This window comes from Azolla caroliniana, unplaced genomic scaffold, assembly GCF_043228905.1.
Source record: "Azolla caroliniana isolate FFs.n. ecotype wild unplaced genomic scaffold, voAzoCaro1.0.p SCAF_18, whole genome shotgun sequence".
NCBI classification, from domain to species: domain Eukaryota; kingdom Viridiplantae; phylum Streptophyta; class Polypodiopsida; order Salviniales; family Salviniaceae; genus Azolla; species Azolla caroliniana.
In genome coordinates, this window is record NW_028230453.1 from 5,322,119 (window position 1) to 5,337,387 (window position 15,269).

Here is a 15,269-nt window from a genome sequence, read left to right on the forward strand (position 1 = left end):
GATTTATAACTAATATTGAAGTGGTGATGGGTTGAACAAACACCAAGTAGGAGTGTGCTCATCAATTGGAGCGACTAACAATATATTATCTATTGTATCAAAAAAACTTTACAGAGTTTTAAGACTCACTCAATACTTAGGCATTGAATTGTATCTGTATTTGATCATTAAGAGCACATGAACTCTAAGTCAAGATGCATTATTTCCTCTAGTGTAATTGGGCTTCAATATAGACATGTATTCCTCATTAATTGCTACATTGATGAACTCATTGGGCATTTCTATATTTTCTATGCAATTGAATAGTAAGAGATTTTGTAATTGTCATTCAACAAAAGTTTGGGAGCAAGACATTTAAGGAAATGTAAGGTCGATTAATCAAGGTTTATGTCCAAAGTATCTGCTCATGATAAATTTAAAGGGAAATCAAGTTCATGACTAGGACTTCATTCTCAATCTATCTATGCCTTACAATCAACAATAACAAGTCACATGCCTTTTGATTGAATGTTAGAACCCTCTATCTGCATTCAAACCAATCTTAGTGCATGAATGTTCATTCATGCAACTACATGGACGATTGGTTCTTCATTGATCCCTTACATTGTTCTTGTAATGTCACATAATCCTACTCATACATAACATGGCCTTTGTCGCAGTTCCGTAGTTTCTGCCATTACCTGGAGTTGAAGGTTTCCATTCTCAGAGAGCCAGAAGGTGGTAGTGGTAGAAGAAGAAGAATTAAAAGAACATGAAGAAATGGAAGCATGGCTCTGAGTTTAGAAATGGATATTTCTATTTTTATGTAATAGTGTAGCCAATAACCCATGGAGGCTAGAAACCAAAGGAGGAGGAGGAGGAGGAAGAAGAAGAAGAATAAAAAGGAGTAGAAACAGGGGAGATTGGGAAGCCAGCAGAAAACAGATTGTAAACAGAGTATGTATTCTTATTCCTTTAGATAGTTATGCGTGTTTGTCTACATATGGTCCATGGCTCAAGATAGTGGTTTTAAAATGCTGAGCGAGTTCGGGTATGCATCTTTATCTCTCGAGGAGGAATGGGCAAGTGAGTCTTTGTTCTTCTCTAAAACTCTAATGGTCGTCCATTTAGGGATTAGGATTCAATGGTGCATCTCCATCTCTTGGGAAACAATGTGCAAGTAAAGCAATCTGTTATTGTCTAAACCATAATTGTTATTCATTTAGGTTTAGGAATGCATGATACATCATTATATCTTGGAAGCAATGCAAATAAGTTATTTTCTTTCTGTTATTCCCAATTAAAACTTTCCATCTCCATGCTATGGAATCATGTGCTGATATGTGAGCTATTCCTTTTTAAACACCTAATTTTTATTTCTTAAGGGTTTAAAGTTGCAGGACACATCAGTAAAGTTATGAACTTGCTTTTAAGTTCCACTGGATGTATTAAAAAGAGAAACAAGACATGTCTGGTATGCATTGATGGGACTGTAAGATTGCTGTTAGACAGTGGCAGCTAAATAGAAGCACAGAGCCAAGCAGCCTATGTTTGTACAGCTGGGACAAAGTGAACTATTATCATACAAGAGGCTAAATTGTTTCTCTATACAAAGTAGTGGTGTAAGTCAAGTGACTGTTGGATATCAGCCTTTAAATAAATAAGGAATAAAATCTTAGTCCATATACATGCTGGAAAGAGATAATTGTAGAGAGGGAAAATCAGGGAAAAGAGATAATGTAGAGCGAGGATGTGTTTAGCAAGAGCTTGTTTCCGAAATTGGGGGTGCTACCTGCGAACAGTAACCACATTCATCTGTGATTTCCATGGAATAATATCTATGATCAAAACATACATGAGTCATTTTGTCTTTGTTTGTAGAAGGTCAATTGCAGCTGGACAGGAGATTAAGCCTTAGTTAACTTTGAAAAGGTGAGAAAAGTTTGATGGAAATGCGGGATGTTGGATTCGTGTCCCATCAATAATGCCGGTGCTTTTTCTGCCATGTGTGGTTCAGTTGGTTTCTCTGGACAATATTATTGAGATCCTGCAGAAATGTAGAAGAATCCGTAGTTGGGCCCATTCTAAGAATGTGATTATGTATATATATTCTAGTGGTTTGGAAACACATAGAGTGATTGGAAACTACCTTGTACCTATGCTTGTAGAGTATGGAAACTTGCTTCAAGCAGAAAAAAATTTCAATAGATTGTTACATCGAAAAGAGCACTCTTGGACATCCCTTATACAAGCGTATGCAGAATGTGGTAAATCTTCCCACTCTCTTTATTTATTTGAGAAGATGCGACAAGATAATGTATGTCCGAGCAGTCACACCTTTGTGGCCATGTTGAAAGCTTGTGCCAAACTGAAGTCTATGGAGAGAGGTCAAGAGTTCCATATGGAAATAGCCCAAGAGGGTTTAGAGATGGATTTCTGTATAGGAAGTAGTTTAGTTCATATGTATGCAAAATGTGGTTTTCTTCTGGAAGCGCAAGAAATTTTTAATGAGTTACCAATTAAGGATGTTATCACATGGACAGCTTTAATCTCTGGGTATGCAGAGAATGGAAATACTTTAGTGGCTCTGAAGTATTTGAAACAGATGCAAGCGAATGGTTTGCATCTGGATGGAAATACATTCGTGTGTTGTTTGAAAGGTTGCGGAAATCCAGAATCTCTAGGTATTGGTCAAGAAATACATCACGAGATTGTAAAATATGGATTTGAAGGTGATCTTATCGTTGCCAATAGTTTGGTGGATATGTATAGCAAGTCTGGTTCACTTTTAGAAGCATCAGCGGTGTTTATGGATTTAGAGGTTAAAGACGTTATTACGTGGACTTCTCTCATTTCAGGCTATGCTGAACATGGGTGTAGCGAAGAAGCTTTGACATGTTATGGGAGAATGCAAGAGGAGGGTGTGTTGTCAAATAATGTTACTCTTCTATGTAGTTTAAGAGCTTGTGGTAACATAAAGGCCATAAATCTGGGAAAGGAAATGCATTCTCTGATTGTCAAGAGAGGGCTTGAAAGCGATGTGTCAATTAGTAGTGCGTTGGTGGCTATTTATGGAAGGTGTCAGCTCTTTATAGAAGCACATGGTATTTTGCAAAGGCAGGAAGTGGAAGATGTAGTATCCTGGAATGCATTGATGAGTGGATATGCTGACCATGGACTAGTTGAGGAAGCTATGAAAGCTTTTGAAATAATGCAAACTAAGGGACTATACCCAGATAGTGTTACCTTTATTTGCATCTTGAAAAGTTGTTGTAGAAATAAAGCCATAGGTAGTGTCAGACACGTACACATAGAAATTGCAAAACAGGGCAATGAAAATGAATTAACGGTGGGTAATGCTTTGATGGATTCATACGTGAAGTGTGGGTCACTTGCAGACGCTGAAAAGGTTTTCAATAGCTTAAAGGTCCAAGACGTGATATCGTGGACAGCACTTATTGCAGGGTATGCCTTTCAAGGTATGAGTGAGATTGTATTTTATTTGTTTCAAAAGATGGGAGAGCAAGGTATTTGTCCAGATGCAATTGCGTTGCAAAATATTCTCACTGTGTGCAATCATTCTGGTCTGGTAGATAAGGGGTACACATATTTTGAGGCTATTAGTAGAGAATATGGTGAAACTCCAACTATCAATCACCACAATGCAATGGTCGATGCCCTTGCTCGAGCAGGACAGTTGGAAGAAGTGGTAGAGATGCTAGATAAGATGCCTTTGCAACCTGACCATGTTACATGGTTAAGTGTGCTTAGTGCTTGTAGGAAGTGGGGGCATGTGAAGCTTGGTGAGAAGGCATTTATCAATGCGGTGAAATTAGATGAAGAAGATGATGCGGCTTTCTTTCTTATGTACAATATCTATTTAGATGCTGAAATGTGGGAGGATGCTAGGAGGATCGAGATGATAAAATTAAAAGCTTCAGGTCGAATAAAGGATGAGAGAGTTATAGAAATACATAATGTTATCCAAAACGTATAAAGCATGGTTGCTGAAAAGAAAATCAGCAGAATTTCTTGAAAAACTCAATTACTCTGTGAATTGTATTAATTCCTTTGATAGTGCCATTATGGACAAGATCAATTGCACCAAATAAGCTTTCTGCAAGCAAGCAGTTTCTTGCAGTACGTGCTTAGTATAGGATACCCAAGAGGTGAACTTTAACATCTCTAGATTCTTGGAGAATATTGATGTCATGTATATCATGAAGTGAATGACCACGGCGTATATTGATTTCACATATATCATAAAGTCAATGATTGGGACTTTATATTGAGGTCATGTACATCATAAAATCAAGGACTAGAACTTTTAAAGACTATCTTTCTACTGTTTTGAGAGATCATTCAATGTGGGTTGGTTACCGGTCACTGGATCTTGGAGATGCGTTTTATGTCACAGTGGCTCTCTCTATGAGGGATTGATCCCTCTTGTTTCTAAAAGGGTGGGATAAACATTTGCAGATTTCTAGGAGGAGATTCTGTGCACGAATGGTTTTAAGTGCTCCGATTAATTAGCACAAATCCTAAAAGAGCTAGAAATCATCTATTTTCAGCAATGATGAGACAGAGGCGTTCCAGGTATGCCAGGTCATGATATACCTAGCTGACTCCCATCAGCAATCCAAAAAATCTCACATGGCCTTTCCACATGCAGACTTCACTTGCTTTCCAATGGCAGCAGCCTAAGATATCTGGGATTCCATAAGGTGTTGATATCACGTATCAATACTCTACACATACTCCAGAAGAAATTGATTTCTTGAAGCTGTGTGAATCTTAATTTGGGAGGCAAGGTTATGGTCACTTACAAGGTACCCTTTATCAATCAAGGTAAATTCTCATGCTTCACTCATCTTTTTGATTCGTAAAGTTAACTCTTAATGAGTTTATATTGGGAGCTTGGGAAGGTTGAGTTGTTGTTACCACCAACGGGAGTTAGTAATTTCTGTACAGTAAGTGCTTGAGTGAGATTCCTCAAGTAGCTGTTCAGCAAGACGACATATCTGAATGCATATCGACTTGCTTGGTTATTAAGCAAGATGACATGTCCGGACACATGCTCATTTCCCTAAGTAAAAGCATTTGATCATTGATGATACAACAAACACACCCTCGATGATTTTCAACCTCATTAAGGCTCAGGTTTGTGTCAAGAATATTATTGAGTGTACCATGATTTGATGTCTTCCTCTTACTCAAACCTCATGAATTGCTCTATGTTATATATGCAATTCCCATTTGATACTATCTAAGATGTATTCGTGTGCAATACAACTAAACTGTTTTATCCAAATTGAGGGTAACCTATCATGAATGAAGCCATTCAAGAGAAGCCATGTGGTTGGATTACGCTTAAGGAAGCAAAAGCATTTTCCATCCACCGTATAATATGCATCAATACAATCACAATCATCCAAGCATAGTTGTTTGCACCCCTACCTATTATCATCCATGGGTGCTGTAAGGTTGTAATAATAGTCTCTCTGTTTGTATTCAGCCATGCAAATCAACCCATTACTATTATTAGAATTTAGCACCTGATCCAGCACATATACTGGTCAGGTTGAAGCTATAGTAATATGCGAGAGAAACAGATGGAGAATCTATGGTGTGATAACCATCCAGACAACTGAAATTATGAGACCCATCTATGTCTTCTTTTCAAATGCTATAGGCGCCCACAAGGGCTTCCTAACAAGCATTGGTTGTAGATATATTGCCATATCATATTCCATGTCAAATATGACATGTTCCATGCTTAAATCCTTGGATTTCCACCAAGATCTAATCGAAGCATACTCATTGCCATGGTTTAATCATCTTTATATGTTTCCATGTTGTATAATATGTGTGTGCCACAAGGGTTTCCTAACAAGAATTTGTTGTTGATATATTGCTATATCATGTCCCATGCCAAATATGACGTGCTCCGTGCACATATCTGTAGATTTTCTTTGTGGCCTCTTCCTTCATGGCATCAAGATTCATGTTGTGTTAAACAATGTTAATGAGTGTATCCATGATATGAATTCTTCATCTTAGCCTCATGACATTACATTGAAGGATGCTACAATGTATCATTTGATTTAAATTTGCACAAAAAGGATTGTTCACCTTCCTTGTCTTCTTTGAAGGAAGGATTCATGTGCATATCCAATACGGGAGACTCAAAGAGCCATGTAAGATTTTCAAAGCTCAGAAAGCTTGATCAAGGTGGAATTCAAGACATGTTGTATTTGATGAAAATATGCTTGAATAGGAATAATGGTAGATGTGCTAGTTGGTTCCATGTATGTAGTGTTACATTCCATGTTTGTTCGTTGATTGGCAATGTTTAGGAACTTATGGTGAAAAATACATAATAGTGTTGGACAAGCTTTGGCAACATTATTTGATAAAAAATCTCATCATTTGATGACCTTTAGATATGTGAGAAATGTTTTAAGAATAAGGACACTATGGTATTACTAAGGTGTTTTAACAACCATGAAGGAGACATAATAAAATGTTTGTTCCTTATGGTTAGATCAAATGACTATGGTGGGTCCATGGGCTTAGCCATGTTTGTCGACTAGAAAGCATGGTCCAATCATTATGAAATGCAAAGTGTGCCCCGTTATGTGGTTTTGGCTCTTTAAGTCCAACTATGGGACCTCGAATTGCACAAAAGAAAATGCAAAAGAAAATGCTTATGTTTATGAAAGTCATCTCCATGTCTATGAATATTTCTTTTTCTCATCTTGAGCAAATTAATCACACGTCATACTCATTACGCCAAAATTCATAAATGTGTGTAAGTCATGGTTCATCAATTTTTATGTATTGTGGTCAAGAAAATTTCTATATCCAACTTGATTGTATAAATAAACACTCTCCAATATGAGAATGTTAACAATGTGTCACTAAGTGCGTGTCCATATATTTTATTTATTTATTTATGTTGAAAATATAGATTTATAACAATATATTGGTATATCAATACGCATGTTAATACATATATACATCATATAGGTCAATAAAATATGAGAAAATAAATAAATAAATGTAGATATTAAGATAAAAAAACACACAATCAAAATACGAGTACAAAAAATAAAAGCATCGTAGCTGGGCAAAAAAGCACCCTAATTTAGGGACACAAATAATACAAATAATGTATATGGAGTTGTGTCAGTTGTGGATGAGGTGGTGCGTGATTTTAGATTTTTTTCATATTGAAATGATTTATTTAGTTATTATTATTATTCTTTTAAAAAAAATTAATGTTTTTTCCCCCAAACCACCATCGGGGTGGTGGGATGGTTGTGATGATCACTTGTAGCTACTTGTTGTAGTTAGTTGTGATGACTTGTAGTGGTAGGTCACGTTGAACTACTTTAGGTTACTTCTTAGTGAAGCAAATGGATAGGCCGCCGAAATAGGAATCAACAACAGTTCGGTTTAGGCTTCTCAAACCTGAATTGAACCGATCCCTAAACCGGTTTGGGAGTTGGTTTGGGACAAAAAAGCTAAAGATACCCAAAAAACACCACTACCACTACCACTACCTCTTCCTCCTACTCTTCTTCTCCTCCTCATAACTCTCACCCCCTTGGCCTTACCACCGATGAGTCAAACTCAACTCCAAGTCCCACCTCCATGACTCCCTCTTTGTAGAGTCTAGACTACTATGATTGGTCGGTTGTCATCCATGAATCCCTTGCCTCCCACCACCTGAACCATGAGGCCCGAGGCTATGGCGACCTATCACTCTTGGTGATCCAATCCTTCTCCAAGAATGTATATAACATTGGATAGCAAGGAGGTTCCCTGATAATCCACTATGTAAGCTCTCTATCCCTCTCTGTCCCTCCCTCTCTCGTCACTCAACAGTATGTTGCCTATGGCTTCCGGTCGGTCTCTTTGTCAACTTTCAAGTTCTAAGTTCTAAGTTCTAACTGTCTAATTTCTAACTTTCTAACTTTCTAACTTTTTAAACCCTAATTCTTAAATAACATAAACGGCTTAAACGGTTTGAGATGGTTTGGCAAGGCTCAAGCCGAGCCGAGGTCAAACCATTTAGGTAAAAGAAAAAGCCTAAACCGAGCCGAGCCGCTAAGTCGCTAAACAGTTTAAAACTGGTTTAGCTAAATGGTTTAGGCTTGAGCTGAGCTGTTACCGATTCCTACGCCCAAACATCATATGCGCCCGAAGACTTGCTCACTTAAAGCATAGATGGCCCAAATCATGTCGTCTAGTATCTCCAAGCTTTTAAGCCTATCAAACAACTGTTCTCTAGGGATTGTGTCAAAGGTTTTGCCAAATACCATAAAACAACAATATAATTTCCTCTTGTAAGCCTTGGTTTAGTCAATTAAGCATCTAAGTGTGAAGATATGGTTAGTACTAGAAAAGGCTCGTTTGAGGTTGGCTTGTTCGAGTGCTTGAAGATTTAATGTCTCCATATAATGTTGAGCTCTACTTCCATCATTGCACCATATAGTTTGGCAAGCATATGGGCAATCATAATAGTCCTATATATATTTAGGTCCATGGGACCCCCTCTGTTATGTGTAGGGGCCACTATGTTCATGGTCCACTTTGGTGGAAAACCCTCTGCAAGGGCACAATTAAAGTGTAGTGTGAGAAAAGGAGCTAGGCACTCTCGAGCATATATGACATGTGCTCAACCTGGAATCCTGTGTGATCCATATAGAATTTCTATGTTATAATTTCTTTATGACTTTAGTGACATGGAAAAATGTCCCCATTGTGGGTCGAGGTGTGGAAGGTGTAAGAATGGGTGGTTGGTTTAGGACTTGGTAAAGTTTCTTTGCACATATGTGCTAGGTGTTAGGATTTTGGATAGTTTTTTGTAGTCTTGGTTGACTTAGTCTCTTCTGGGCAGTGGCACAATCGCTACTCATAAACATATGGTAGAGATTCCAATATTGAGATACTTACCACACATGTCTCTTAGGACGTGCCATCTTTCACATTTCTTTATGGGCTTGAACTAGGGTAATAGTATACTTTAAGTTTTGTATAAAAGTCTCTTCAATCGTCATTGTACCATCTATTTTGTGGCATAGACCCTACTCTACCTTGCTTGAAATGATTTGTGTGTGGGAAGGTATACATCACTGCAGAGTGAAGGATGTATGTGAGTCGTGTAGTAAGATTCTCTAAAGGAAAGAAAGAATCAAGAGAGGAGAGATGAACTCAAACATGTCGAGAATAGATCTCAGAGAGCTCATGCGTGAAATGTATTGTGGTGTGATGGCTTGGTTTACTAGAGCTGGTTGCATTGGAGGTATCGTTTTATAGCTCAAAATAAAGGAAGCTATGGTCTACACCAATAGGGCATGGGGCCACTCGAAAGGAGTTAATCATGTGGATAACTCCAGGGCGGCCTATTAGATAGTAGACTATGCTTTCACCTCCTCCATGTGGGATACATGTGAGCTCTTCTAAGCACGATCACCTTGCTAAACCATTATATATGATCATTTGGTGCCTACTTTGAAGTTCAGGCAGATGATGGCCAAAGTTTGTGGCATTTGCACCTTGGTCTTTTGATATACGTGTGATGCCTATAGCAAAAGGATCGATACTCACCATTTCTAGGTTTTTACCCATTTTAAAGATTGTGCATTGTCAAGATTGAGTTCTCTCATTAAAATCCCCTATAAGGAAGGCCTCCCCTTGAGAAGAGTATTATATTATGTCATCTGATAAAAGGTTCATATGGGGAAAGCCCATGTGGCCCTCCTTGATCAACTAATCTTGTGACTCTCCTTGATAAACTAATCTTGTGTCTCTGACCATATTATAATGGGATCCTTTTGGGGAAAAGTAACAAATGGCGATAAATACTGCTTGGTTCTTGGTAATGAGGATTTTGATACACATAAAACAAGCTTTTGGGTCTGTTCGTAGTATTTCTAACCTATAACGTAGCTCACTCTGAAACAATATTGCGGCACCTCAAGATCCTTAAGTAGTTTGTTGACATGAAGTTTTTCTAAATACTGATTCCTAACAAAAACCTTCAACTCGTCAAAATCCTCTATTTGGGCTTTTGTGTGTTTTTACTAGGAAAAGTATATCTAATATCTCTAAAATCTTCTCTAATCGAACAAGGTTGTCTAAAGTGCAACATTACAAGTCTAAAGTGCAACATTACAATCCCACAAGGTCATCCTTTTTATATTTTCTGTCAAATGGGCCACATATCATCAATTGATGGCACACGCATTTATTATCACTTGTCTATCTCCATAAAAGGCGTGATTCCCCTCTTCGCGAGCCTACATGACTCATGGCATACATGTCTTGCGATGCTAAATTTGCATCTTGGTAAGGTCTTCATCCAGGTAGATAGGGTCCCCTCGAATTAAAGTCCTTGGAGAATTGGTCTCTTCTTATCAAAGATCACTAGACTGGATTCTAATTCTTTAAATTAAAGCACTAGGGCTCTCTCTTTCTAGTGGTGTCACGCCCGACCCTCCATGTTTAACGTCCCATAGAATATAGCGGGGGGTTGGCCGCTTGTTGCAATTATGCCAGTGCAAGGCTCAATCAAGTGGGGAAATATATGTTGGCTATCATGGCAGACTGCAATTGGCAAATACGAACATCAGGACGGGATGACTTTGGTGATAAAAGCACAAGAGGTCTTTTTCTCCTCTAGCGGTAATGTCCACTCCACTCTTCTTAATGACAAATCTCAAGAGGTGTTGGAATTGGTCAACCCAATAACTCTTTGGATTCTATGGAAACAATGATGTAGGCGAGTCTTCTCAAACCAAACCGCACATCCAACAAGGTTACTGCAAGAGATATGGAGTGAAATTGTATCCACTTTGAAGAGCCAATATGATGGCCTTAAGGGCGGCTCCGATGGAGTTGAAAGACAACAAATAGCCTTCATCCAACAATGGTCGTCCTTTCCCTTTCTTAAGTCAGTGGGCATCCACATAAGATGGAACTATCGCGTCCCTACAAGGATTTGTACATAATCATCTCATTTGTAAAATTTTATAACTAATGGAAAGAGTATTTTTTTAGAAAAAAAGAAAGAAAAAAGAGATGCACCTTCCTTGAGTCAGGTGACAAGTAAATTTAGGCATCAAGCTTGACACATTTTCTTTTCTTTGAGGGCAGTGTTTCCAATTTTTTTATTTTTTATTTTTTAATGTTTCGTTTTACTACATCTACCCATATTCTTTTAGCTTGTTCCATGTCTTTTTAAACTTATTCTTTAACTTTTTTCATCTCTTCCTTAATATCTTCTAGATAAGATATTTTTCTGTCTTCCCTAAATTAGTAAATACCTCGAAGTTATGGATTTGTGTTTTGAGGTCGATGTTTTCTAGTTTGGGTTTTTCTATTTTGACTTTTAGTACATCCTTTTCTTCTCATATTTTTTCATGTGTGTTTTTGCTTCTTTTGCCCATTTTTTTATATCATTCTCGATTTTTACTAGACCATTAAAAATGTCTAAGAAATCATTCTTACTAATGACCTCATCATGTATTTCTTTAATTTCCTTAAGTCGTTTGGAATTCATTTTAGCGTACAGGGAGCAATATATGAAGAGAGGAGAGAAAACCTAACCAAGCTTGTGTGGACAAACCATTCACTTTGGTGGGTTTGTGAGCATTTTGTCGATTACTTATGCATCCACGCAACACGCAACAACACCATAATAGGAGGGAAGTAAGTCAAATGTAGGGGAGCACGACTATCTCAATCACACACACACACACACACACACACACACACAAAAGAGAGAATTAGACACTCATGATAAAACCCTTGTTATCTAGAGCTAAAGCTAGTTTGGGCCAAACTGGTTTAGGCTTGATTGGTTTGGCTCAAATCGGTTAAGCCTTCCAATTGGGTTTAGGGATCAATTGGGTGTAGGTTCGACAACCCCTAAATCGCTCTAGGTTTTCGTCAGCCGACCAAGGATTGGTTGAATCAGTCCGTAGTTCTGCGCCTGAACCACGAATGACATGCAAAAGTGTGATGATTGTGTTCAATCATACATTCATCAAAAGGTGTTCAGGGGCTTTTTTTGTGTGTGTCTACATGGATCTTATTTTCAAAGATGCCCCCCCCCCCCCCTCTCTCTCTCTTTCATAAAATCAAAAACATTTTTATTACTCTTCAAACACATTATAAATTTATATGTATGTTGGTTGTATGTACTCTTCAAAAAACACATTGAAAGACTTTGTTCCAAGAACAAAAGAACACTCTGTTCCCCTATGGCTCCCCAATTCCTCTTCTTCTTCTTCTTCTTCCTTCTTCTTCCTCTGTTTCCTAGCTCCCATGTCAGAGGAGTCATGGCAACACGATGGTACGAGGCCGGCATGGAAAATGCACATTTCTGGGCTAGTACTTCTACTTCTTTCTCTGCATACTGGCTCTCTGATAATGGAAACTTCACCTTTGGCTTCAAATCCTTAGGCCCCCAACAATACCTTCTCTGCATTTGGATGACTGCAGACACAAACAAAACCCCTCTTTGGTGGCCGCCCATCGATAACCCTGTTCTCTCACAGAACGGAGCCATTCTCTCCTTCACACAAAATGGAAACCTTGAGCTTTTTAATGGAAACCTGCAGATAATTTGGAACGCTCCTACCTTGAATGCTTCATTCGCAAAGCTTCGAAACAATGGAAATCTTCAGCTTCTCGATGGGACAAAGGAAAATATACTCTGGCAAAGCTTCATTGACCGACGTGACACCCTAATAGTGAACCCAAGAGATGATGATTCTAGTTACCCATTAACTTCTTTACTGATTAATCAAACTGTTCTATTGCAATCTCAGTCAAGCTATGTTTCCGGAAGGTTCCATCTTGAGATTGATGAATACCCAAATATTTCTTTACACGCATTTGATAGTGCCCATAATGTGGATTTTGTTTATGCATTTGCGCAATTGAATGTGACTGAAGATTTTTTTGGCCTTACCGGAGACAGGGGGAAAATATATAAAGTAAATTCATCCATGTCTACAACTCTTCTTCGATTAGACCCTGATGGAAACCTGAGGATCTATGTCTGGAATACCTTGCTGTCAACATGGGACAAGACATGGCAACTTATTGACAACAAATGCTTTACAGGAAGCCCTTGTGGCGTGTTCGGCATTTGCAAGGAAAATATAGATGGGTCTCTTGGTTGCACCTGTCCAGCCGGTTATAAAGCCCTGGATCCCCACTCTAATTCACTCGGGTGTAATAGTAGCTTCAACCTGACCAGTGCATGTGATAAATCGGGTGGTAATGATAGTGATGGGTGGTTCTACATGGCTGAAAACAGGCAAAGTGATTATAGCTTCAATGACTTGACCCAAAGGAATGGCACTGATATAGAGGGTTGCAAAAAACTATGCTTGGACGATTGTCATTGTATTGCGGCATCATTTAGGACAAGTGACGAAATGTGTGTACTAATGGGTAACCAAAACACATCACTTTTCATGAATGGCTACTTCAAAGATGGTAGTACTCTATTGATGAAGGTATTGGTCTCGACGAGTAATGGAAGGGTGAAGAAACGGGTGGTTGTTGTCTGGGTAGGTGTGGTGATCGCCATGGTAGTTATGGTCATTGCCATTGGCATCATAAGTAGGTGGTTGAAGAGAAACCAAGGCCATGGATGTGGACCGATGATGTTTGGAAAGAGCAGAGGTTTTGAGTATCGAGTGATGATGGGAGATGGTGGACCCATCAAGTTTACATACCGTCAGCTGGTAGAGGCAACTCAGAATTTCAGTGAGTTGTTGGGTGAAGGGGGCTTTGGGAGAGTATACAAAGGCAGAATCATAGTGATAGTCGACAAAGGGGGAAATGCAATAGAAAAGAGACTCCCTGTTGCTGTGAAGGTACTGAAAAGCAGCAGTGGTGGAGACCATGCAGAAGCTGAAAAGCAATTCAAGGCAGAAGTGGGCACTCTTGGCAAGATCCATCACATCAATTTAGTCTCACTATTGGGCTACTCCATCAGAGAGCGAGCTGAAGAGAAGAGTATCTTAGTATATGAATACCTAGAAAATGGATCCTTGAGCAAGTTCCTCTCCGAAGAAGCGAAGCCACCGCCGTCATGGGGAGCTCGGTATTCTATAGCTCTTGGAACCGCACGAGGCATTGCATATCTTCATCATGACTGCAAGCCACAGATATTGCACTGTGACATAAAGCCTCAGAATGTGCTCTTAGACCATGATTTTATGGTGAAAGTCGCCGACTTTGGACTGGCGAGGCAGTTCGAAGAATTGAATAGTCACTTAACTATGTCTTGCATACGAGGGACAAGGGGCTACATGGCCCCCGAATGGTTGAAAACTGTGGAGATCACATCGAAAGCAGATGTCTACAGCTATGGTATGGTGCTACTAGAGCTTGTGAGGGGATTTCCTGAGAGAGGAGATGATGGTGAATCACTTGTGGAGTGGGCATACCAGTTCATTTCATCAAACCAAGAAGGGGAACATAAAGAACCAAGCATTTCAATTGGAGAAGGGGACCCAGTAGTTAACTTGTTACAACCAGATAAGTTAAAGGAGAGTATCGAGAAAATCCGACTCTTGAAAATTGGGCTGTGGTGCGTTCAGTATCAGCCTCAGTTACGGCCATCGATGTTACGGATTCTTCAGCTCCTCGAAGGAAATGATATCGAAGTCAGTTTCCCTCCTTACCCATCTTCCAGATTGGTCTTAGAAGGTAATGAAGACCATAGCACTTCTACAAATATAAATTCCTACATCTTTGCAAGGTAGCTAGCAAGCAATTCACATTCAACATCCAGCAAACTCATGGATAAAAATGGGGCTCTAGTATATATCAGTATATGCTACTGTATAGTACATTTTGGTATATGAATCTACATACATATACATGTATATATACTACATATATTTGTTATTCAACATAATCTTTGACAGGAGCCATCATAAGTATATTGCCTGGGTTTTGCCTTTGTTTTCATGAAATGGTTTATATATAAACATTTCAACAATTGCAAGAAGTGTTGCTGGTTCCATTATGATTCCAAATCGTGCTTTCCTATGTCTAAACATAAGAGCTTAAATCATATGGTAAAATAATGCATACTACTTTCCTAAGAAAACTTAACACTGTCGTTCAAAATAGTGACTGAAATTTGAGCATAATAATTTTTCATTGCAATAGACAGAGAAGGCCTATCCTAATCATCTTCGTCTCAATTATTGGTGAAGAATACAAACCTACCTTATATTTTCTGTTACATTCAC

General features: G+C 38.7%; 2 protein-coding genes across 6 annotated transcripts; both read left to right on the forward strand.

Annotated features, from left to right (window-relative positions):
• Positions 1-658: 658 nt before the first annotated feature.
• On the forward strand, positions 659-5,707 carry LOC147852218 (pentatricopeptide repeat-containing protein DOT4, chloroplastic-like). 5 transcript variants are annotated; one of them, XR_015531461.1, is made up of 3 exons: positions 659-1,030; positions 1,380-4,575; positions 4,652-5,707. XR_015531461.1 is itself a non-coding variant. In XM_087334307.1 (2 exons), the coding sequence occupies exon 2, from the start codon at positions 1,964-1,966 to the stop codon at positions 3,974-3,976; it is 2,013 nt and encodes a 670-aa protein (XP_087190433.1). In that variant the 5' UTR covers positions 659-1,030; positions 1,380-1,963; the 3' UTR covers positions 3,977-5,706. The 5 variants fall into 5 exon arrangements, 4 of the variants coding, with proteins under 4 accessions (XP_087190433.1, XP_087190436.1, XP_087190434.1 ...); XM_087334307.1 differs by having other exon boundaries at positions 1,380-5,706; XM_087334310.1 differs by having other exon boundaries at positions 659-940; positions 1,374-5,706.
• A 6,544-nt stretch (positions 5,708-12,251) lies between these two features.
• On the forward strand, positions 12,252-14,941 carry LOC147852219 (G-type lectin S-receptor-like serine/threonine-protein kinase At5g24080). The gene has a single exon (XM_087334042.1). It carries the CDS (start codon positions 12,252-12,254, stop codon positions 14,772-14,774), a length of 2,523 nt encoding a protein of 840 aa, XP_087190168.1. The 3' UTR covers positions 14,775-14,941.
• The last annotated feature ends 328 nt before the right edge of the window (positions 14,942-15,269 follow it).